We start from the raw sequence: 25,446 nt of genomic DNA, 5'->3' as shown, positions 1-25,446 counted from the left end.
TGAATATAATTTCACAGTTCCGTGATGGTGCCTTTTACTAGAAATATGAAACCCAAATTTGGTTGATTTTTTCCGAGGTAGGACCTCACTCTAGCACAGGCTGACCTGGAATTCACTATGTAGTCTCAGGGTGCCTAGAACTCTCAGTGATCCTCCTACCTCTGCCTCCCAAGTGCTGAGGTTAAAGGCGTGTGTCACCACACCTGGCTTCATCTGATTTTAATGCTGTTTCTGGTTATAAGTCCCTATTTGGCTTTTTGGAATTAAGTCCATCCTCCCTCAGACCCCAATTGCAGTGGTCCTTGTGTCTGTCTGTCACCACAGACCCCTTTGAATAAAATCTGCCATTGGGGGTTGGAAAGATGGCTTAGCAGTTAAGGTATATGGCCAGATGCACAAGGTGGTGCATGTGGCTGGAGTTTGTATGCAGTGGCTAGAGGCACTGGTGCTCCATTCTCTCTTTCTGTCTCAAAAATAAACTAAATCTGCCATATTTTTTTTCTTTAAACAAGATCTTGCTTGATAGACCAGGCTAGCTTTGAACAAGTAGTGACCTTATGCCTCAGCCACCCAGGTAAAGTCAGCCCTGTTTAACAAAGGTTATGAGTTATCTTAATATTAATTTATTTATGAGAGAGAGAGAGAGAGAGAGAGAGAGAGAGAGAGGGAGGGAGAGGGTGAGGGAGAGGAAGAGAATGGACATGACAGGCCACTACTGCAACGCAACTCCAAGTGCACCCTTCACCGTATGCATATTACTTACTTGGGTACTAGGGAATCAAACCTGGGATATGGGTCCGTAGGTTTCGCAGGTAAGTGCCTTAACAAAGCACCTTAGCAAAGCCATCTCTAGCCTATTCTCTCTAGCCTATGAATCATCTTTTATTTTAATCAGTTTCATTTTACTTTATTAGAGAGATAGAGACACAGAGAGAATGGGTGTTGCGGGTCCTCTAGGCCCGTAGTCACTGCAAACGAACTCCAGATGCATGTGACACCTTGTGCAGCTGGCTTACATAGGTACTAGGGAATCAAACCTGGGCCCTTGGGCTTCGTAGGCAAGCACCTTAACTACTACGCCATCTGCTCAGCCCAGTGATTCATCTTCTTAGACCAGGGCAAATTTTGGAAAACTCTTGGTCTTGGAGGGTGGAGTAAAAAGCCAGCTTTGAGACAGCTTGGTTGGCCTCAAGGAACAAGGGTTGCCTTAAACTAACACTTAGGCCTGTTTTCAGTGGTTTGGACACCTGGGCCTGGCTTGAGTCCCCCGCGACGCCAGGGGGCGCTGCAGGAAGCTCCCCGGAAGCCCAGCGGGACAGCGCCTCACGCCAGGCGTCTCGGTCTTCCGGAAGCGGAGCCCCGCGACGCCGGGGGTTGCGCGTCCGTGGCCGTGGCTGCCGCGGGCGGAGAGCTAGGGCACCGAGGGGCAGCGCGCCGGGGCGGAGCGCCATGGACGAGGCTGGCAGCTCTGCGGGCGCAGGCTTCCGCCCGGGCGTGGACAGCCTGGACGAGCCGCCCAACAGTCGCATCTTCCTGGTGATCAGCAAGTACACCCCGGAGTCGGTGCTGCGGGAGCGCTTCTCCCCGTTCGGGGAGATCCAGGACATCTGGGTGGTGCGGGACAAGCACACCAAAGAGTCCAAGGGCATCGCCTTCGTCAAGTTCGCCCGCAGCTCGCAGGCGTGCCGGGCTATGGAGGAGATGCACGGACAGTGCCTCGGTCCCAACGACACCAAGCCCATCAAGGTGCAGGCGGGCGCGGCGGCGGCGGGCGAGGGGTGTCGGGGTGCCAGGGCCCGGGGAGGGGTAGGGCTCCGCGCCCCACGAGCTCGCTCACTCGGCTGCACCTGCAGGGTGGCTTCCGCAAGATCCCGTCCCCCGGGGTCAAGGGAGCACCTCCTCTGAGAGGTAGACCCCGGGCCCCACTCTCCCTGCCCACTACGAGGACTCTTGTCACCCCCCCTGTGAGCTACGTGTCATAGCGACGGTACCTTCCCCTCCAGTCACCACGAGCCGGAGCCTGGGACTGTACCAGCAAGGAAAGTTTAACAGTCACCCGTCTCTGCAGCCAGTAAGAGAGCTTCACATTGCATGCAGCGGTACAGGACTAAGAGGAGAAAGTTAAATCAGTGAGTTTTTACAACCACGGCCTATGATTAGATAGACGTTGGCAAACTCTCTATAAAGGACCATGTGACAAGAATTTTGTAGCTTGGAGACCACGTAGTCTGCACATAACCTTTGGTTTTTCCAGGTAGGGTCTCGCTCTAGTCCAAGCTGGCCTGGAATTCACTATGTAGTCTCAGGCAGGCCTTGAACTCGTGGTGATCCTCCTTCCTCAGCCTCCAGAGTGCTGGATTTAAAGGCGTGCACCATCATGCCTGCCCTGTTTGATTTTAGTAGCCCTTTAACATCATAACAATAGGGCTGGAGGGCTTGCCTGCGAAGTCCAAGGACCCGGGGCTGATTCCCCGGGATCCACGTAAGCCACGTGCACAAGATGGCGCGTGTGTCTGGAATTAGCCTGCAGCGGTTGAGGGCCTTGGCCCGCCCATTGTATCTGTCGCTCACCCTGCCTCTTAAATACATAAATAAAAATTTTGAAAAAAAACAGAGGGCTGGAGAGATGGTTTGACATTTAAGGTGTTTGCCTGCTAAGCTGACAGACCAAGGTTCTATTTTCTAGTACCCATGTAAGTCATATGCACAAGGCACATGCGTTTGGAGTTTATGTGCAGTGGCTAGGGGCCCTGGCGTGCCCATTCTCGCTCTTTCTGTCTGTCTGTCTCAAGTAAATAAAATATTTTTTAGAAACCATAAAAACAATTCTTATTTCATGGGCCAAGAAACAACCAGGGAGTTGTTGTTTGGCACCCACTGTATTAGACTGATAATTTTCATGGCTTTCCAGTTAGGACCATGATAAAATGGGTTTTTATACTGATGTGCCCTCAGAGCCTATGTGGACAGTGTCACAAACGCTCCAGATTTGAAACCCCCATTGATAAACATGAGGTCCATCTCTAAAGAGACTTTAAATTCCAGCACTGAAACACTCTCTTAACCAAAGAGAAATTAACGTGGTTGTTCCTCCAAGAGAGTTAGTGTAGGACTGTCTGTTTTCACGTGCTTGTGCCTCCAGAAGGGAGGAACTGCTCTAAGTGCAGAGGTGGGCTTTGCTCATTCTTCAGCAGCTGCATCTCGGGCTGTCTTTCACTGTAGCCTTTTTTTTCCCTCGGTATTACCTGTTGACTTAATTTACTTCAGTTTTTCTCGTGTACTTTATTTTTACAAAGTTCCAAAGGATTTCTAAATCAAACATTATTACAGTACTAGGCCTATAGCTAAAAGATTATTCAGATAGTTATTTTATGACAACCTTTGTTACTTGCTAGAAAGGGGTGACTATAGAAAATAGGAACCTTGGCTTTAGCTTTGCAAGAATGGCTTTTATTCATAGTCTATGAAAATAAAAGTAGGGCTGGAGAGATGGCTTAGCGGTTAAGCGCTTGCCTGTGAAGCCTAAGGACCCCGGTTTGAGGCTCAATTTCCCAGGACCCAAGTTAGCCAGATGCACAAGGGGGCGCACGCGTCTGGAGTTCATTTGCAGTGGCTGGAGGCCCTGGCGCTCCCATTCTCTCTCTCTCTGCCTCTTTCTCTGTCACTCTCAATAAATAAAAACAAACCAAAAAAAAGTTTTAGAAAAAGAAAATAAAAGTAGCTAAGAACAAATCCAGTAGGTCTTCATTGCTCTGTGTAGACACTGTCCTTTTTCAAAGATTGCAAACACTTGAAATAATTTTCCACATTTATGATCTGATGGCACCTTTAATTCCGTCTTACCAAAATCCTTTTTTTCTGTAGTGTTTTCATGTTCTTAGCTCTTCTCTTTTTGTTTCCCTACTGTTAACTTAGTACTGGAGTATCCACTAAACTGATTCAGAGTGGGCCATGTCTAATACCTCAGAGAGTGCTTGATATTTGGAGTCGATTACTGAAGAAATAACTGGAAGCACTGTGGGCGGGGGTGGTCCGTCTCCAATTCTAGCTTGTCAGCACGATCCTCCGCCTCTAAGGCTGTTTTCTAAGTAAAGGTGATAACTTTTAAAAAATATTTATTTATTTATTGGGTGGGGGAGGCAAGCAGAGAGAGAGAGAGAAAGAGCATGCCAGGGCCTCTAGCCACTGCAAACAAACTCCAGACACATACACCATATTGTGTATCTGGCTTACATGAATACTGGGGAATCAAACCTGGGTCCTTTGGCTTTGCAGGCAAGTGCCTTAACCGCTAAGCCATCTCTCAAGCCCCAAAAGGGACAACTTTTGAATTTCTTTTTCACATGGTTCTTTTTTATTTATTTATTTTTCCTGATATAGGTCTCATTCTAGCTCAGGCTGACCTGGAATTCACTATGTAGTCTCAAGGTGGCCTTGAACTCATGGTGATCCTCCTACCTGTGCCTCCCAAGTGCTGAGATTAAAGGCCTGCGCTACCACACCTGGCTAATACTCTTTTTCTTCAGTACTTCGAAAATCCTGTGGCTTTTTAATTTTTATTTAGCATGTGTGTGTGCATATGCATGTGTGTGAGTGTGCCTCTGCACATACAGAGGTCAGAGAACAACCTCGAGTTGTCAGTCCTCTCCTTCCGTCATCTTTGAGACGGGATCTTTTTTGCTTTGCTGCTGCATATCCCAGATTAGTTGGCCTGCAAACTTTGGGATTCCCGTGCGTGTGTGGGTGTATAAGGAACGTGTGTAAACCATTGTGGGTCCGGCTTCATGTGGTTGCTGGGGAATGTTGAACTCGGGTTGGTGGGCTTGCAAGCATGCTCCTTACCCCTGAGCCGTCACCCCAGCCTTCCCATGGCCTTTCACTTTCAGTGTCCTTTGGGTTGCTGCCTCTTACGGAATGCATTGTCAGTAGTTTTCTCATGCTTCAGTGATATGCTGCTTCCCTTTAGAGGAAATGCAGATATGTACACAGAACCTCAAGGACTTGTGTGATCTATACCATTTCAAATTATAAAAAGTGAAATTATCCACTAAACTTACTATGGTTTTAGCTGTATAAACAGGTCTACAGTCTTGGGCTGGAAAAATAATTTAGCACTTAAGGCACTTGCCTACAAAGCCTAAAGACCCAGGTTCAAATCCTCAGTACCCACATAAGCAAGATGCACAAGGTGGCACATGCATCTTGAGTTTGCAGCAGCTGGAGCCCCTGGCATACTCATTCTCCCTCTCTCTGTCATCTGCCCCCCCCATAAATAAATACATAAAATATTTTTTTAAGAAGTCTATAATCTTAATCACAGATTTTAACGCTTCTAAAGTACTCTATTATCACTGGAAAGTGTTGATAGAACAGAACAGCCATTGTTAAGCAGCTAGAACCTTCTGTGCAGCTTTCGGGTCACGTATGATGTCATCTGGATACTCTTGGAGAAGAATCAGGGTATGGTTATGCCACCTTTTCTCAAGTTTGCTGTTAGCAAAAAGACAGTTACAAGGACCATCTAGAGTAAAACCCAACTGCATTAGCAGTGACATTAAACATAAGTGAAATAAACATTCTAGGAAAGAGATTGTTGTCAGGCATAGTTTCACATCCCAGCACTCAGGAGGCTGAAACAATCTTTTAAAAAAAAATGCTGATTTATTTTTGTGCAGATAGAGAAAGAGAACAGGAACACTAGAGCCTCTTGCTGCTGCAAACAAACTCCAGATGCATGTGCCCCTTTGTGCATCTGTCTTTATGTTGGTGCTGTGGGGTCAAACCCAGACCAACAGGCTTTGCAGGCAGGAGCCTCTAATCACTGAGCCACCTTCCCAGCCCAAGAATGTTGAATCAGAGTCTAACTTGGGCCAAAAATAAAAATAAAAAGAAGAGGTTACTGCCGGGCGTGGTGGCGCACGCCTTTAATCCCAGCACTTGGGAGGCAGAGGTAGGAGGATCGCCATGAGTTCGAGGCCACCCTGAGACTCCATAGTGAATTCCAGGTCAGCCTGGGCTAGAGTGAAACCCTACCTTGAAAAAGAAAAAAAAAAAAGAAGAGGTTACAAAACAACAGTAAAAAAAACAAGCTACAATTGTTACTGTTTATAAGAGACATTCTTTTAAGTATTAAGATACCTAGTGATTGCCTGGCGTGGTGGCTCATGCCTTTAATCCCAGCACTCTGGAGGAAGAGGTAGGAGGATAGCTGTGAGTTCAAGGCCAACCTGAGACTCCATAGTGATTTTCAGGCCAGCCTGGGCTAGAGTGAAACCCTATCTTGAACACCCCCCCCCCAAAAAAAAGATACCTAGTGGTTGAAAATAGAGGTGGTGTAGAGTTTCAGCATTAGGGCATTTGTTTGCAAAGCCTAATGACCCAGGTTTGAGTCCCCAGTACCCACATAAAGCCAGATGCACAATGGCACATGGATCTGGAGTTTGTTTGCAGCAACTAGAGGCCCTGGTATGCCCATTTTCTCTCTTTATTCTCTCTTTATCTTTCTGCAAATAAATAAAAATACTAAAAAAAGAAATTTAGGACTGGAGAGATGGCTTAGCAGTTAAGGCACTTGGCTGCAAAGCCTAAGGACCCAGGTTCGATCCCCCAGTGCCCATGTAAGCCAGATGCACAAGGTGGCATATGAGTCTGGAGTTTGTTTGCAATAGCTAGAGGCCTTGGTGGGTCCATTTTCTCTCTGTTTTTCTTAAAGAATAGAGAGAGGAAGAAAAAAGGAATTTAAGGGGCTGGAGAGATCCCAGATTCAGTTGCCCACTACACACGTAAGCCAGATGCACAAAGTGGTGCATGTGTCTGGAGTTTGTTTCCAATGGCTACTCTCTATCTGCATGTCTCACTCTGCCTTTTTCTCTCTCGCATAAATAAATAAATAAATTTGAAAAGGAAAACAAAATAAAGACCAGCACTTTAAAAAAAATGAAATTCATTTGGAAAAACAGTGAGATTGAGATTGGTTATCATATAAAAAGTCAATGCAAGCCAGGCATGGTAGCACACGCCTTTAATCCCAGCACTTAGGAGGCAGAGGTAGGAGGACTGCCATGAGTTCAAGGCCACCCTGAGACTATATAGTGAATTCCAGGTCAGCCTGGACTAGAGTGAAACCCTACCTTGAAAAACCAAAAAAAGAAAAAAAAAGTCAACCCAATAAAGAATCCATTTGAAGGGCTGGAGAGAGAGCTCAGTGGCTAAGGTGTTTGCCTACAAAGCCTAACAACCTGGGTTTGATTCCCCAGTACCCACATAAAGCCAGATGCCCAAAGTGGCACATGCATCTGGAGTTTATTTGCATTGGCTGAAGTTCCCAGTGTGCCCATTCTCTGTCTGTCTTCTCTCTCTCTGCTTGTAAATAAAAATAGAGCCAGGCATGGGGCACATGCCTTTAATCCCAGCACTCGGGAGGCAGAGGCAGAGACAGGAGGATCACTGTGAGTTCGAGGCACCCTGAGACTACATAGAGAATTCCAGGTCAGCCTGAGCTAAAATGAGACCCTACCTCGAAAAACCAAAATAAAGAAATAAATTTTAAAAAATAATGGAAAAAAAAAAGACAAACCCAAAACCTTTGTCAGTCATATCCCATTTTGCATATTTAGAATTATAAAGCACATATCTATAATGCTGAATTACATGCCTGTAATCATTTTAATTTTTCTTAGGTTTTCATTGCTCAGTCCAGATCATCTGGAAGTCACCGAGATGTTGAAGATGAAGAACTTACAAGAATCTTTGTCATGATACCAAAATCCTACACAGAAGATGATCTGCGGGACAAATTTAAGGTGCTTGGGGGGGGGGGTTTGCCCTTGCCCAGGTTTCATCATAGAAATATAAACTGAGAGGAGTGAGGTACATAGCTCAGAGTTTGAATTATAATTAACAACTAGTAAGTGGAAGAGCTGAGATTTAAACCCTGCTGTTTGGCTGCAGGGACGACTCAGTGGTTAAGGCGCTTGCCTACAAAGCGTAGTGATCTAGGTGCAGTTCCCCAGTACCCACAAAAACCTAGATGTACAAAGTGGCACATGCATCTGGAATTCATTTGCAGTAGCTAGAGGCACTTGTGTGCCCAGTCTTTCTTTTTTCTCTGTCTCTTTCTGCATGCAAATAAATAAAACTTAAAAGCAACAAAAACCTGCTGCCTCCCGAGCTGGCTCTTCGTTTAACTTTTCAGGGCACTGTCTCGTCCCTCACCTCTGTTGTCTCTTGTGAGTCCAACAAGCAGTGTGAGTTCTGTATTAGCTAGTATTTATTATGGGCCTGTGACATGTTAACATTGTACTCACTCACAGAAAAGCTTATGCTTTGAAGAGTTTTGGTCCTAAAACTGAGCTTCTGCAGAAATTATATTTAAGGGGAAAAAAACTAAAGCTCTGAGCTACTGCTCATAGTAAATGAAATTAGAAGATAATTTTAAATCCTTTTAGCTACTAACTTTTACATAAAATGACTATATTCAGACTTTTACAAAAATGGTTTTAAAATGTTTAAATTGTTTTGAGTGGGAGTTTGTGATTTTTTTTTTTTCTTTTCTTCTTTACCTTCTAACATTGTGGGTGGGTAACAAGCAGGAAGAAAAGAAACAAGCAGTGAAAAGTAATTTTCAAGTGCCTTTGGCCATGTCCCAGTTGAGAGCTGAGTAAAATGCTTCAAAAAAAGCCGGGCTTGATGCACCCAGGAGGCAGAGGTAGGAGGATCATTGTGAGTTTGAGGCCACCCTGAGACTACATAGTGAATTCCAGGTTAGTCTGAGCTAGAGTGAGATCCTACCTTCAAAACAAACAAACAATTCAAAAATAACAAATACCAGGCTGAGGAGATAGCCCAGTGGGTAAGGGCTTACCTTTCAATCGTGAGGAGCTGAGTTTGCTCCCCACTGCCATGTATAGTGGCACGTGCCTGTAATCTCAGCTCTGGGCAGGCAGAGAAAGGAATATCCTGGGGTTCACTGAGCAGCCAGTCTAGCCACATTGTTGAGGTCCAGGCCAGTGAGAGAGCCTGTCTAAAAAAGAGGCGGATGGTGTTCCTAAGCATAACACCTGAGGTTGTCCTCAGGCTTCCACATGCATACATACACATGTTCACACACACATGCAAACATGCATGCATACTACATATACACACACAATTAAGATTAAAGCAGATACCAAAATTTTATATTCTATATTTCCTCAATAAGAAAATATGTTTACCTTATAACTTTTTCTTTTCCTGAGAGAAAAATAACATATTTTATCTTTTTTTTAAAGATATATTTTATTTATTTGAGAAAGAGGTAGAGAGTAAGAGAGAGTCAATAGGCATGCTAGGGCGTCCAGCCACTACAAATTCCAGATGCATGTGTCCCCTTGTGCATCTGGCTTACATGGGTCCTGGAGAATCAAACTGGGATCCTTTGGCTTTTCAGGGAAGCACCTAAACTGCTAAGCCATCTCTCCGGCCCAACATATTTTATCTTAATGAGTAGTGGTTAAGTTCCTAAATAGTTACATAAGAATTTTATAAAATAATTAATAAATAGTATACCACAAATTTATATCCCAGATATCTCCCAATATTAAAGTAACCATTACTGCATATTTCTCCTGGAGTATTAACTTTCTGAGTGAACTCATGTTTTACAGGTATGCTGCTCTTCATAAGAATACTCAATCAGTAGGGCTGGAGAGATGGTTTCATTGTTAAAGGGCTTGTTTGTAAAGCTTGGTGGCCTGAGTTTGATTTCCCAGTTAAAGCCAGATGCACAAAGTAGTACGTGCCTCTGGAGTTCATAAGTATACACACACACACAGAGAGAGAGGGAAGGAGGGAAGAGGGAGGAGAGAGAATGTACCTTGGCCAGGTGTGATGTTGCATGCCTTTAATCCTAGCACTTGGGAAGCAGAGGTAAGAGGATCACTGTGAGTTTGAGGCCAGCCTGAGACTACAGCAAATTCCAGGTCAGCCTGGAATAAAGTAAGACCCTACCTTTGGGGAGGGGGGAGAATACTGGGGTGAGAAGGCTACCTAATCAATGACCCCTTGCTTTGAAGACAGTTATAATGTTATACCTACGGTTGTATCCCAGGCTCTTGATAAGAACTTAATGTAAATTAGTTCATTTAATTCAAAACCCAATGAGATAAGTGCTGTTGTTAGTCATTTAGCAGATGAGACGGTGGCACAAAGAGCATAAATAAACTGATTAATAAATGGCCGAGTCAGGATTTGTTTCTCAAAAACTCCAGCACCCTTGCTCATACCCAGTGCTGAGTAAGACCACGTGCGGCTCTTTCTCTCCAGGCTCAGGTCTTCTGTGACTTCGGCAAGTTTTTGATTCCTCAGCTTCTTTGTCTATAAAGATTTAAATAGTAAAAAATGCCTGTATATCCTTGAAGGATTTCTCTGTATGCAAGAGGCACAAATAAACATACATTTTCACTTCTGAAATAATATATTAAGTTACTCATTTTGAGTCCCCTAAGATCATTTCTTTTAACTCTTCTAGGTGTATGGAGATATCGAGTATTGCAGCATTATTAAGAATAAAGTCACCGGAGAGAGTAAAGGTTTGGGCTACGTACGGTATTTAAAACCATCACAAGCTGCCCAAGCAATAGAAAACTGTGATCGAAGTAAGAATATGGTTTTTTAACTGTTACCAAAATGCTTTTTTAACAAAAACATTCTAGTTATTCTAAATAACAGAATCTGTTCATGAGTTTTGTTAATAGCTATGACTGCTAATTACATTTTAGCAGTGGAAGTTTAAATAGATAAGCCAAGGCTGGAAACTACTTGAGATTGACACTCACCACACGCTGTCGTGAGGAGAAACAGGAGCACTGTGTTCCGCCGATGCCAAGTGCAGCATGTACTTGAGTTGTCCTTGGGATGACCTTTTGGCTTTTAAAATATTTTACAATTTGAGATATTATAAAAATTGATGTACCCTTTCATGTTTTTTTAAGTGTGTGTATTTGTTTCTTGAAACAGTCTTGCTATGTATCCCAACTTGGCCTTGAACTGGCTCTATAGTTCAGCTTGGCCTTGAACTTATGAACCTACTTTCTTAGCCTCCAAAGTGCTGGGAGTACATGACATGCCACTGTGCCCAGAAAATCGTATTCTTTGATCTGTGTATATTTTACCTCAGTCCTAACTAGGATTTAATGTATATTGAAGCACACATGTTAAGGATAGGAGTTATGAGATTTGCTATCATAAGCCTGTAATCTTGGAGGCAGAGGTAGGAGGATCACTGAGAGTTTGAGGTCACCCTGAGACTACATAGTGAATTCCAGGTCAGCCTGGGCTAGAGTGAGAACCTACTTCAAAAAAACAGAACAGAACAAAAAAAGACTTGCTGTCATAGATAATAATAGTAGTAATTTCAGGCTACAGTGACAATTAAATCAGATGCCATTACTCCCATACATAGTAAAGAATACACATTATAAAGAAGTGAAAAGGTATATTCTTAGTCATCAAACTTCTAATTACATTGACTAAGAAATAAGATTGGCGGGGGGGGGGGGGGGCAGGCCAGGCATGGTGGCACACACCTTTAATCCCAGCACTCAGGAGGTAGAGGTAGGAGGATGGCTGTGAATTTGAGGCTACCTGAGACTATGTGTGAATTCCAGGTAATCCTGGGTTAGAGCAAGATTCTACCTGAAAAAAAGAAAACAAATAAGATATGAAATAAACGACTGAGTTTTATGATATGAAAATCAATATGTATGGTAAAAAAAATGCAGTTAATAGAATTCTTAATTCTAAAGTTCACCCCCAAATTTTCTCATTATATCCCCTTAAATTTCTTACTTAAGTAACCTTAATTCACTGTGATATACTCATCAATTTACTAAGAAGTGAATACAAATGAAATACATGACAGTCGTAACATTTAAAGATTTTAAATCTGTATTGAAAAACCAAGGCCTAAAAAAAATAAAGAATAGAAGAATATTTGACTCTTTGAAAGCAAGAAGTATGTTTATCTTTCTATCACCCCCTAATACCTCATACAATCAGCTCCTAATAAAGATTTATAGAGATCTTTATTAAAGTAACTAATATTTATAACATTGTATATAATAATTTGCCATATTGATAAACAGTGCTCAAAAGTATGTGGTATTGCTGGGCGTGGTGGCGCACACCTTTAATCCCAGCACTTGGGAGGCAGAGGTAGGAGGATCGCCGTGAGTTTGAGAACAGCATGAGACTACATAGTACATTCCAGGTCAGCCTGGGCTAGAGTGAGACCCTACCTCGAAAAACCAACAAAGCAGAGTGTGTGGAAGAGAGCAAACACACTGAGCATGGGTGTTCCAGAGACAGGACTTCATGTGGAATAGAGCAGATAGCACCAAAGGTGAGAGCAGCATTGACAAAGGCTCAGAGCCAGCAACCCGCGCACGTCGTGCTTCATGTGCTGCGGGCAGCGGTCTGTGTGCAGCGCAGTATTCCTACGGATGAGTTATATGGCAAAGTTAACGAGACATATTAGAAAAGTAAGTGTGGGAAGGTAGGGAGAGTTCACACTTAGTCTACATTGATGTTCTTTGTGTTTAAAAGTAATAAAGCGTTTAGAACAGCTGATCTATCTACAGTATTCAGAGATTTTGGTCTGTTATGATTAACTGAAGATCTAAATTAAAACTAGAGGGCTGAAGAGATGGCTTAGAGGTTTAGGTACTTAACTGTGAAGCCTAAGGGCTCACGTTCAATTCTGCAGAAACCACAGAAGCCAGGTGCACAAGCTGGCACATGTGTCTAAAGTTCATTTGGTTTCCCCTCCCCCCTCTTTCTCTCTCAAATAAATAAATTAAAAATAGGCGGAAGCCGGGCGTGGTGGCGCACGCCTTTAATCCCAGCACTCAGGAGGCAGAGGTAGGAGGATCGCCGTCAGTTTGAGGCCACCCTGAGACTACATAGTGAATTCCAGGTCAGCCTGAGCCAGAGTGGGACCCTACCTCGAAAAACCAAAAAAAAATAAATAAATAAATAAAAATAATAAATAAATAAATTAAATAAAATAAATAAAAATAGGCAGAGAAGTTAGAGGGGAAGCATATGCTGAGTGCGTTTCCAAGGAAGTTTACTGGCGGTAAGTTAAATGTGAAAATATCCAGTAGAATTCTGATGTTGAGAAAACAAAGGAGAATAAAGAATGCCTGTAGTATGGAGTAATTACAAGGGACATCATAGAATTGTTGATCTCCTTGTCTCTATTGTCCTGTAACTTGGGATTCTTGTTTGTTTGTTTTTTATTTATTCTTTGCTTTCTACCACAAAGCAAAGAAGTAGTTCTTTGGAGATGGCCATTATATAGATTTTACTTTGTATATTATGAAGCTAGATTGGGCACTAGCAACCAAGTTATATTTACAGTTATGTTAAATTTATTATGAATGTTGAAATTCATGGATTCTACTTTTCATCAGGTTTTAGGGCAATCCTGGCTGAACCTAAAAACAAAGCACCTGAGGCCTCAGAGCAAGATTATTATAGTAACATGAGGCAAGAGAGTTTGGGGCACGAACCTAGAGTGAATATATTTCCGTTTGGTAAGTGGACTTGCTACCTTTACTTTAATAGTATATGCAACCTAATTTAAGCTTTTGTTGGCAATCTGTAAGTCTTGCCTAGTAAATAGAAATCTGACATGTAGCTTATTTTCCCTAAAAAGTTGATCATGACTTCTAATGTCCTTGCCACTTCTCTTGTCTAACTTATTTCCAACCATGATTTTCTCTGGTTAGTTATGCATTGTCTTTTATTCCACTGTGTCACTGTAGCCCTGGCATAAACTGCTGCCTTTGTGAAGCTGACCAGAAAGTGCACAAGTTGTGCAAGGATCTCTTCTTAGTATCAGTCCTAAAATTTTATTGGAAAACTGTTGGTATTTTAAAATTAAGGCTACAGAAAGGAGATTTTTTTTTAAGTAGAAACAATAAATTGGAGGACAAAATGAAGAATGAAATTAAGAACTGCAGATGTCATTGGCAAAAGATTTCAGATAAAGTATTTGCCATAACTTGTAGTTTTATATGCTTCACTTATTTCTGGGAAAGCTAACTACGTATCTCTATTTACATTTCTGCATTGAAGACAGTGGGGTGAGGAGAGCTGTCTGTTTTCTTGTCACTGATCCCTTCTGCTCATGGTGATGACAAAAAATGCTATAACATACGCTGTCTCTGTTTAGTGCAGTGGGCTTTTTTATATTATAGTGCATAAAATGTTACATGAAGTTTTGGATGCATAGAAATTAATTTTTTTTTATATTGTTGGAGAACAACCATCTGAATTTTCAAGTTTTGACAAGAACGAGAACAGAAGCCAGGAAGCTATCTCCAAACGTTTGTCAGTTGTATCAAGAGTTCCTTTCACTGAAGAGCAGCTTTTCAGCATTTTTGACATCATACCAGGATTGGAATATTGTGAAGTTCAACGAGATCCTTATTCAAATTATGGTAAAATGATGTGCATGCTGTTTTAAGTTTTTTGTTGGCATATGTTCATTGAGCAGGGCATGCCTATAATTGGGAAGCTGAGAAAGGAGGAAAATTGTGGTTTGAGGCCAGACTGGGCTACAAAGTGAGACCCTGCCTCAAAAAAAAAAAAAAAAAAAAAAGTGGCATGGTATGGTGGTATGTTGCATGCCTTTAATCCCAGCACTCCAGAGGCAGAGATAAAAGGATCACTGTGAATTCAAGGCCAGCCTGAGACTATAGAGTGAGTCCTAGGTCAGCCTAGACTAGAGTGAGACCCTACTACAAAAAATAAAATAAAAGCATGTGTTCATTGTACAAAGTGATTTGTTATGACATTTTCATTCAAAGAATGTCATGTACCTTGACCATATTCTTCCTATTTAACCTCTCCTGCCCCCTCTCCTTTGTTTTGCTTGGCATTTTAAAATCCAGTACGTTAAAAAACCCAAGAGAATGTATCTTTATTTGAAGTCAGTTATCGTAATAAGTAGGTAGAGAGATAGATACATATATGCATATATACATACATAGGAATCTATTTTTTACTCCCACAAAATAAAGGATTCCTTATATCCAATTGTGTACCAGGAGTATCTCAGAATAGGATCTCTGTTTTCTTTAGATTAATGCTATGCAGAGTTAGAAAACTGTTTCCTCCTTACTCATCCCTATGCCTCTTAAACTTTATACCCTAAATGAAACTCTATTTTAAGCATCTGAAGTATCTCAAGTGCCCTACTTCTCTATGAACCTCTCTAGTTTTCAGTAGAAACTGGTGTCAGCCATATGAGTCTGTTCCGTAGTTGATTGATTAGACCCATTATCTGGTGTTAGCTTGACCCTTCTTTGCCTTTTGAGATTTTGATTCTTTTTTTCACTTTTCAAATTTTGGGGCTATGTTTTTGAGGCAAGGCCTCACACTAGAGCCCAAGCCAGCTTAGGACTCACTATATTACTCAGACTGACCTCGAACTCACAGTAGTCCTCTCTCCGCTCTCAAGTGCTGAGATTACAGACACGAACCACCACACCCAGCACGTTTTATCTTCATTAAGGTTTCTTGTGAGACATTGTTACATAATGGAAAAAGTTTGGCATTCCATTTGAACACATTGAGGTACAAATCCCCCATAGTGGCTGTAGCTTTGAGATTTTGTCAAATAACTCATCCTTTGTCAGCCTCTCCTTTCCAAACATCTAGAAAATGGAATTATTATCCCAGCACTAAGGAAGTAGAGCTAGAGGACTGCGGAGTCTAGACTGTTCTGAGCCCCGTAGTATAATCCTCTCTCAAAAAGGAGAAAATGAAAAAGCAGTATAGATTGATTGCTTCTCTGAAAGTGTTAGCTAAGAATATATTTATATAAAATATCTTAGCAAGTCCTGGCACAAAATGGACACTTGATAAATCTCAAATTTTTTTGGTAAAGAATTAGAAGTGAGGGATGGCACAAATAAAATCTTTTTTTTTTTTTTTTTTTTTTTTTTTCCAAGGTAGGGTCTCACTCTGGTCCAGGCTGACCTGGAATTAACTCTGTAGTCTCAGGGTGGCCTTAAACTCACGGCAGTCCTCCTACCTCTGCCTCCCGAGTGTTAGGATTAAAGGCGTGCGCCACCACACCCGGCTCCAAATAAAATCTTATTAAGCATCTCTTCCAGTGATGTAAGTATTACCTGGGTTAGTCCTTTGATACCTTTGATTTTGTATTTACTAGTTGTGTTCTAATCAGGGTTACATATTTCACATTTGAAATATATTATAACATAGTCCTTAGGAACCTTGTCTACTTGTCTTTTTCATTTCTGTATATTCTGTATTTTAGGTCAAGGAGTGGTTCAGTATTTTAACGTAGCATCAGCTATTTATGCAAAATACAAGTTACATGGATTTCAGTACCCTCCGGGGAATCGGATAGGCGTCTCCTTCATTGATGATGGGAGCAATGCCACAGAGTAAGTATCATTCCAGGGATGTCAAAGCCTGGCTTTGAATATACGTGATTGTGACTTGAAGAATAAAGGAAAAAAGTTAACCTGTCAGATGATGAGTCACACAGAATGACGGCTAAAAGACTGTTTCCAGTTTTCTGTAAATTGTCAGTTATTGTCTCCAGCCTCCTTAGAAAAATGGCAACGCAGATGGTGGCTGCCCAGCTTGCATCAATGGTCTGGAACAACCCAAGTCAGCAGCAATTTCTGGTAAGTAGGTAAGATGCTAACCTCTACAATAATATAATAAACAAAACCTTCCAGAACTATAGTAAAAGATCACCTAAGTGCTTTGGTATACATGTCTATAGCATTTGGCCAAAAATCTGTGAAGTGCAATTTTTCTTTTTCTCTTGTACTTAACTTTTCCACAGCAATTTGGAGGAAGTTCTGGATCCCAGTTGCCTCAAATCCAGACAGATGTCATACTGCCATCGTGCAAGAAAAAGGCCCCTCCTGAAACACCTGTGAAAGAAAGACTTTTTATTGTGTTTAATCCTCATCCTTTACCCTTAGATGTATTAGAAGACATATTCTGGTAAGGTTTCATTTCTCTAGTATGCTTTACTTGAACAAGTAATGTCAGCAGTCTTGAAACTTTCGTTACCTCATGCCTGGTAGGCAGAGATGGGATGACTTGTTCTGTAGATTCAAGACACCTTCCTGGAATCATATATTTCAGTTTATAATCATTTCCTTCTCGTCTTTGCCAGTCATAAATGTCAAATCTCTACACAGAATTTCCTGTTGTTTTGAAGAGATAAAGCACATAGGGTTCTTTTTAAAAGCTGCATTCATAAAGCAGACAAATGGTCTGTCTTTTGGTAGAAGACATACCTACATAGACCCGTCCACTGGAATGCTTTTAGCTCATTTTCTTTATTGTTGTGATTCAACTAAGCAGTGTTTACTAAGCATCCTCCTTTTATTAAGCACTCTGTTGGCTCCTGTGAATTATGTGATCATATAAGTTACTAGTTAGTACGGAAGAATATATAATCGCCGTAAAGGGTAAAGGTTTTATGTCACTGCTGTACTTTTGTTTTTTTTTTTATTTTTTTTAATTTAATTTACATATTTGAGGGAGAGAAGGAGACAGATAGAGAGAAAGAATGGGTGCAACAAGGCCTTTAGCCACTGCAAACAAACTCTAGATGCATGCACCACCCCATGCATCTGGCTTTATGTGGGTACTTGGGAATCAAACTTGGGTCCTTAGGCTTTACAAGCAAGCACCTTAACCACCAACCCATCTCTCCAGTCTGATTTTCTTTTCCAGTTTTGGAATTGGCTCTTTCTTTCTTTCCTTCTGTTTGTTTTTGTTTCTCAAGGTTGGGTCTCATTATAGCTAAGGCTGACCTGGAATTTACTATGTAGTCTCAGGGTGGCCTCAAACTCAGTGACCCTCCTATCTCTGCCTCCCGAGTGCTGGGATTAAAGGGGTGCGCCACCACACCCAGTCCTTTTTTTTTTCTTTTTTTTTTGTATTTTCTTTTTCCTTTAATATAGATTTTATTTATTTATTTATTCATTTGAGAGAGAGAAAGAGAGAGAATGGGCACACCAGGGCCTCCAACCACTCCAAACAAATTCCAGATGCATGCATCCCCCTTGTGCATCTGGCTTACATGGGTCCTGGAGAATTGAACCCGGATCCTTTGGCTTTGCAGGCAAGTGCCTTAAGTGCTAAGCCATCTCTCCAGCCCCCTTTTCTTTTGTATTCAAGGTAGGATCTCACTCTAGCCCAGGCTGACCTTGAATTCACTGTGTAGTCACAGGCTGGCCTGGAACTCACAGTGATGCTCCTAGGTCTGCCTCCCAAGTGCTGGGGTTAAAAGCATGCGCCACCATGATCGACTTGAATTAGCTCTTTTTTTTTAGTCATGTTTGCTTTTGCCTTTTATGAATGTTAGAGAGATGGCTCTAGCAGTTGAAGGTGCTTGCAAAGCCTGATGACTGGGTTTGGATCCTCAGTACCCAAATAAAGCCAAAAGCATCTGGTGTTGGTTTGCAGAGGCAGAAGAATGTTAGTGAGATTAGCAGAAGGATAGGAAGCTTGCTGAAAATTTGCATGACAGCCAGGTGTTTTTTTGCACGCCTTTCATCCTAGCACTCAGGAGGCAGAGGTAGGAGGATCACCTTGAGTTTGAGGCCACCCTGAGACTACATAGTCCAGGTCAACCTGAGCTAGAGAGAAACCCTACATTAAAAAAAAAAATCTGGCTGGAGAGATGGCTTAGCAGTTAAGGCAAAAACCAAAGGACCCAGGTTCGACTCCCCAGGACCTACGTAAGCCAGATGCAGAAGGGGATGCATGCATCTAAAGTTCATTTGCAGTGGTTAGAGGCCCTGGCGTGCCCATTCTCTCCCTCTCTCTACCTACCTATTTCTGTATCACTCTCTCTCAAATAAATAAATAAAAATAAAATATATTTTAAAAATCTGCAAGACAACCGGGTGTAGTGGCGCATGCCTTTAACCCCAGCACTCAGGAGGCAGAGGAAGGAGGATCGCTGTGAGTTGGAGGCCACCCTGAGACTCCATAGTGAATTCCAGGTCAGCCTGGGCTAGAGTGAGACCCTACCTCAAAATACCAAAAAAAAAAAAAATCTGAGAGACATACCAGGTATATGATTCAAGTATTTTGACTTCTGTTTAACCAATTCATTTAGTTTGGTTGGTTGGTTTTGTTTTATTTTTTTCCTTGAACTACTCTTGTGTCAGGCTGGCAGTAGACAAGATGCTAGAGAATGCATATAAACAAAACGTTATATTAACAAGACATCCTAGTCTCTTTCCTTTTAGAACTAATCTCATATTGGAAACAAATAAATAAGAAATTTGAACCTACCTGGGTGTGGTGGTAACATGCCTTTAATCCCAGCATTTGGAGGCAGAGGTAGGAGGATCGAGGCTGGTCTGAAACTATAGAATGAGCTCCAGGTCAGCCTTGTATAGAGTGAGACCCTACCTTGGGGAAGAAAAGAAGGAAGGAAGGAGGGAAGGGAAGGAGGGAGGGAGGAAGGAAGAAAAAAGAAAGATAGGAAGGAAGGAAGGAAAGGAGGGAGGAAGGGGGAAGGAAAGGAAAAGAGGGGAAGAGGGAAGGAGAGGAAATGAAAGGAAAAGAGGGTGGAAAGGGGAAGGAAAGGAAAGGAGAGGAGAGGAGAGGGAGGAATGGGGGAAGGAAAGGAAAGGAGAGGAGAGGGAGGAATGGGGCAAGGGAAAGGAAGTTAACAGCCTAGTAGGGAAAGGAATGTTGGGATAGTATAGATAAGAATCTGTGGGGTACAGAGGGTTTGTACCTACCGCAGAAATTGAGAGGCATCTTGAAAGAGGCAAAGCATATGAGGATATGGCAACATAAAAATAATAGTTCCAAGGGAGGAAGTTGGAGATGAGGATTTCTTGGTAGAGAATTTTCGAGGAAGGAAAAGATAAAGATGATCTGGGTGTGAGGAAAAAGACCTCAGTGAGAATGAAGACAAGTTCGCTGAGTGAGGAGCTGCTTGTGGAGTAAAAGTGGCATGAATGGGATGTTAGCTACAGGGAGCAGGGTGAAAGAGTTAAAAGTGGACCCACATTTAGAACTGACAAGTAGCGCTTACCTGTTTCAGTTGTTTCTATTTTTTTTTTTTTTTACTTTGTTTCAGTCGTTTTGGTAACCTGATTGAAGTTTACCTTGTGTCAGGAAAAAATGTTGGCTATGCCAAGTATGCAGATCGGCTTAGTGCCAATGATGCCATCACGACTCTGCATGGGAAGATCCTTAATGGGGTCCGGCTTAAAGTGATGCTGGCAGATTCCCCAAGAGAGGAGTCCAACAAGCGGCAAAGGACTTACTGATTCCTGAGGTAAGAACTTCTTAATTGACATCGTCAAACCCAGTGGCTAACTAGCATAACAAAAAGAATATTTATATTTAGAATTTCGTTAAAAGTACTTTGAGAGCTGGGGAAGTAGCTCAGTCAGTCAAGTGCTTGCCTTGCAAACACGGGGCCCTCAGTTCACGGCGGCGCGCAGTCGCAGCCCTGAGGAGGCAGAGGTAGGAGGCTCGCTGGGCCTCTCTGGCCAGTCTAGCCTACTTGGCAAGCTTCAGGCCAGCAAGAGACCCTGTCTCAAAGATCTTGCCCGAAGAAAAGTGCATGCACACACACACACAAGTACTTTGGCTTCAAACACTGCTGATAAAGGTTATGTTTACAATATATAACAAACTAACTTAAAAGTTTTGGGGGAAAAGAGTTTGGCATTTAACTAGCAAAGTGCTTTATTCTTCTATAAAATAAAATTGGATTTCAGTTTAGAAAATTAACTAATTGTTTTTGTTTATGTGACAATCTTAGATTCTAAGAATTATACTCCTTTCCCCCACTCCCCACCCCTCAGGAAGAGTCTTTCTCTAACCCAGGCTGACCTGGAACTCACTATGTAGTCTCAAAGAGACCTTGAACTCACGGGGTTCTGCCTACCTCTGCCTCCAGTGCTGGGATTAAAGGCATATTATACCACCATGCCCGGCTCAGAATTACACTTTTTAAAAACATTTTTTATTTTATTTTATTTATTTAAGAGAGAGAGAAAGAGGCAGGCAGAGAGAAAATAGGCATCTTAGGACCTTCAGCCACTGCAAACAAAATCCAGAAGCATGTGCCACCTTGTGTATCTGGCATGTGTGGGCCCTGGGGAATTGAACCTGGGTCCTTTGGCTTTGTAGGCAAGTGCCTTAACCACTAAGCCATCCCTCAAGCCCTTAAGAATTATACTTTTTACTGTGTGCTTATCTAAGACTACAATTAAGATACCTCTGAAGAGTTTTAGTTTCAATAATTGTCTTGAATTAAAAACTGAGATACTTTTTAACAATTTAATAAATGTTTGACTTCTGATATCTAAAAGGTGGTGTTGAATAATGTGTCTTCTTTTTTTTTTTTTTTTTGGTTTTCAAGGTAGGGTCTCGCTAGCTCTGGCTGACCTGGAATTTACTATGAAGTCTCAGGGTGGCCCCAAACTTACAGCAATCCTCCTACCTCTGCCTCCCGAGTGCTGGGATTGAAGGCATGCACCATCATACCCAACAGAATAATACTTTTTTTTTTTTTAAGACCTTTTGAACTAAATCTTGGTGTCTTTTTGACCTTACACTTATAAGCTTATACATTGAAAGTACATCAGAAAATATATATGCATTTTTTGAAGAGCCCTGATCTTTGCTAAAAACTTGTTTATTACAAATACTGATACATGCAGTCATGAATTTCTTTTTCTGTTTACTAGTTTTCAAAAGCAGTATTCCTAAAAGAAAAAAATAAAGCAGTATTCCTTTTCTGGAATAGTTGTATCTGTATGACTTGACTTAGGGCAAACATTACCTTTAGATTGCTTTGTTCTGTAAGTGAGTTCTGAGTTGCAGAGGAAGCTAGGTTTTCTTTTTCCTATACACATCAACCTCAGGTCTAACACATACACACACATGCACGCACACACACCTTAGCTTAACAGTTTAATGTTCTGTCTTGAAGCCATTTTTTTTCTTCCTTAAAGTTTTCTTTCTGGCTAGTGGTATAAGCTAGTAAATATCAGAATTAATCATCATAGGTCTTACTATTAAAGACCTTCCTCTCATTGAGCAAAGCAAGTGAGTAGTAGTTCCACTTCATAGAAGGAATTTGGCAGAAAAACAAATGCCCACTGGGTCCATTGTAGGTAATCCTACTTTTGAAATGTTTTATGTGTAATGACAAATCACACTATCCAATAGTGTTAACAATTTACTCTTGGAAATATTAAATTTCAGTGTTAATTGGATTCTGTTTAGAGAGGTAATTCCCTAAGAGACCTTGCAAAAATCATGCTTAGTTTTATTTCAGAATATTTAAATTTATAGGTGACAAGTACTGTTTTTGTACACTTAATCTTTTTCCTTTAAAAGAACTATAATACTGAGTTTCAGTATGGGAAAATATATATAAAGTATTGGCTTAGGAGATTGAAATAGAAAAATTATAAGTTCAAAACCAGTGTGGCTACATAAGGAGACCTGTCTTTTAGAGAGAGAGAGAAAGTCCAGTATGGTGGCACCCACTTGTCATCCCAGCACATGGGAGGTAGTGACCAGAAGATCATGTGGTCAGTGGGCGTAGTGGTGCACGCCTTTAATCCCAGCACTCTGGAGGCAGAGGTAGGAGGATCGTTGTGAGTTTGGGGCCACCCTGAGACTGCATAGTGAATTCCAGGTCAGCCTGGGCTAGAGGGAGACCCTAACTTGGAAAAAAAAAATCATAAGTTCAGAGTCATCCTTTGCTGTGTAGCTAGGCTACATGAAATCCTGTTGTTGGGGAGGGGGACAAAATGGGAGAATGATAGATTGCACAGATGGTTCAGTGCTTATAAGGTGTTTGCCTGCGAAGTCTAAAAGGTGTTTAGTTCCCTAGTATCCATGTAAAGCCAGATGCACAAGTGTCTGGAGTTCATTTGCAGTGGCTAGAGGCTCTGGCTTGCCCATTCTTTCTCTCTACTGATTTCTGTCTCTCAAATAAATAAAATATTTTTTAAAATTAATTTCTCTCTCAAATAAATAAAAATAAATTATTTTAAAAAAATATAAAAACAACTGGGTATGGTGGTGCATGCCTTTAATCCCAGCACTCGGGAGGCAGAGGTAGGAGGATTGTCATTGAGTTTGAGGCCACCCTGAGACTACGTAGTTAATTGCAGTTCAGCCTGAGCTAGAGTGAGACCCTACCTCGAAAAACCAACAAAAAAAAAAAAAAAATTAAAAAGAAAAAGATAACTGAATGACAACTGAGAAGAAAATGTTGAACTTAATGTCAGAAGGTCTGTATTAGAATTCCAGCTCTGTTACTTCTTATAACTGGGCTGATCTCTGCACTTTATTTATTTATTTATTTATTTGTTTGTTTGTTTTGTTTTTTTGAGATAGGGTTTTACTTCTAGCCCAGATGAACACTATGTAGTCTCAGGGTAGCCTCAAACTCACAGCAATTGTCCTCCCAAGTGCTGGGATTTAAAGGCTTGAGCCACCACGCCCGGCTTTCTCCGTATTTTTTTGAAGCCCGTTTTTTAGGCTTCTTGAGAGAGTGAAACTGAAAAATCCCTTGCAAAATGAAAGGAAAGTTTTATATATGTGAGCTAAAACTCTTGCATTTATGACCTTAGTGGAAGCTTTTCAGATATCTCATCCAAAATAATGGCATCCAAATGATCAGAAATTAAAGACTTGATGCTATAGACTAGCTCACAGCCAGCTGGTTCTGTGAGAACTAGGCTTTACAGTACACAGCATCTTTCCTCTTCCTAGTGTATATATTCATCTAGTTTCCTGCATTAAAGGAATTATACATATTTACCATGGTTAGTCATCAAAATATAAACTCATCATTTTCCCTTTACTAAATTTTATATATAATCAGGGCAAAGATTAGAATCATGTTATTTTTAAATGGTAACTTGGTAAGATAAAATTAAGTTAGCCGGACGTGGTGGCACACACCTTTAATCCCAGCACCCAGGAAGCAGAGGTAGGAGGATCACCATAAATTTGAGGCTACCCTGAGACTACATAGTGAATTCCAGGTCAGCCTGGGCTACAGCAAGACCATACTTGGAAAAACCAAAAAAAAAAAAAGAATGTTTTCTAATTACAACTTGGCTTTTTAAAAGTTATTTTTTCTATGCCTCTTCTATTTGTTACGGCATCTGTAATGAGACTTTCTTCCTTCTGGGCTGAGTTAAATAACTGTGTCATCCAAGCACGATGGCACGCACCCTTAGGTGAAGTTAGATGGGAGGCTGAGGCAGGAGAATCATGTAAGCCCAAGAGTTGAAGGCCAGCCTGGATAACATAGTGAGACCCAGTCTCAGTAAATGAGTAATCCTATCTTAAGGTTCAACAAAATTGTATCATAGGCTTTCCCAAATTTACATGATTGCTGACACTTGATGTTTTTTTGGAGTGGGAAGTGTACTATTTCCTTAGTTTCAAGAAGATACTCAAATGCTAGTGGCTCAATAAGCCTGAGACTAAGTGAGCCGCATCTAGAAAAAGAAGAGGAAACTGATCTGCGAGCTCAATGTTGAAAGCACTTGAGCTGTACTTTGAGGTGTGTATGGTGTTCACGATGTGTTCTCTTTCTATTTGAGGAAAATAGAAAGCTTAGGATCACAGAACATCTGATTTTTAGTATTTCAGCATCTGATTATTTCTAAGAATTTTTCTTGCAGAAATTCGGTCCCTGCTTGCATCATCCTTCTGAGTAAGTTTGGTTTTGCTTACGTGGAGGCATGTGTGAGTAAACAGATAAGATTGGCTACATTGACCTAGAAGAGTTCTGACATTTAGAAATACTGTATACAGTAGTTGTTCCCTTCCGGGGTGATGATTTTCATACTTGTGTTGTGTTCTTTCTACAGAACAAAGACTAAATAATGACATAGTCCTCAGCTGACTGACTGAAAATGTGACTGGACGCACTCCCTGTGGACTGTTGACAGCTTTTTCTCACATATCTGATAGTCTGCACAACATTGTTTTGTCTGGGAAGCAGGGATTGCTGACATGTATTTCTTAATCCTTCCGTACCATAAAGCTAATGCAGTGTTTCAGAGCAATGTGTTATATGTGGGAAGAAATAAAGTTTCTTTAGCACAATATGTTGTTGTGTCTAGTAGAAATAAAGTTTTCTTTGCTTAACTAAACCATGACTTATTTATGTGAAAGACAAGAATGAGAAAAGAAAAAAGTGTTTAGAATTTGACTAAGTGGTACATTTCATTGATTTTGAGATGCATATTTTTAACATTTAAATACCTGTGAAAATAGAAACATCTTGGTATCAGTGGTGTGCTATAGTGAGATTGACAGTCTTCCCTAATGAAACAAAATACAAGTGCTATTTTTCAGTCAGTTGCATCTTAAATTCAATAAAATATGCCA

General features: G+C 41.3%; 1 protein-coding gene across 2 annotated transcripts; it reads left to right on the top strand.

The window, feature by feature from the left end:
- The first annotated feature begins 1,426 nt into the window (after nt 1-1,426).
- Nucleotides 1,427-25,208, top strand: Rbm45 (RNA binding motif protein 45). Of its 2 annotated transcripts, none has more exons than XM_045148484.1 (10): nt 1,427-1,746; nt 7,680-7,802; nt 10,508-10,634; nt 13,452-13,574; nt 14,304-14,483; nt 16,328-16,457; nt 16,619-16,703; nt 16,868-17,031; nt 20,144-20,344; nt 24,924-25,208. In XM_045148484.1, the coding sequence occupies exons 1-9, from the start codon at nt 1,450-1,452 to the stop codon at nt 20,334-20,336; spliced, it is 1,422 nt and encodes a 473-aa protein (XP_045004419.1). In that variant the 5' UTR covers nt 1,427-1,449; the 3' UTR covers nt 20,337-20,344; nt 24,924-25,208. The 2 variants fall into 2 exon arrangements, with proteins under 2 accessions (XP_045004419.1, XP_045004418.1); XM_045148483.1 differs by having other exon boundaries at nt 14,298-14,483.
- Nucleotides 25,209-25,446: the final 238 nt, after the last annotated feature.

Source organism: Jaculus jaculus, chromosome 4 (assembly GCF_020740685.1).
Source record: "Jaculus jaculus isolate mJacJac1 chromosome 4, mJacJac1.mat.Y.cur, whole genome shotgun sequence".
Taxonomy (NCBI): Eukaryota; Metazoa; Chordata; class Mammalia; order Rodentia; family Dipodidae; genus Jaculus; species Jaculus jaculus.
Note: the sequence above shows the minus strand (reverse complement) of the source record. Positions and strands in the feature narration are given on the sequence as shown.

What these genes read in the sequence shown, in the direction of transcription:
- Rbm45 (XM_045148483.1), top strand. Translation starts at nt 1,450, where the DNA reads ATGGACGAGGCTGGCAGCTCTGCGGGCGCAGGCTTCCGCCCGGGCGTG. An exon ending in AGTGAATATATTTCCGTTTG is followed by an intron (nt 13,575 to 14,297) that starts GTAAGTGGACTT and finishes TTTTTTATATTG; the next exon opens with TTGGAGAACAACCATCTGAA. An exon ending in GTATTAGAAGACATATTCTG is followed by an intron (nt 17,032 to 20,143) that starts GTAAGGTTTCAT and finishes ACTTTGTTTCAG; the next exon opens with TCGTTTTGGTAACCTGATTG.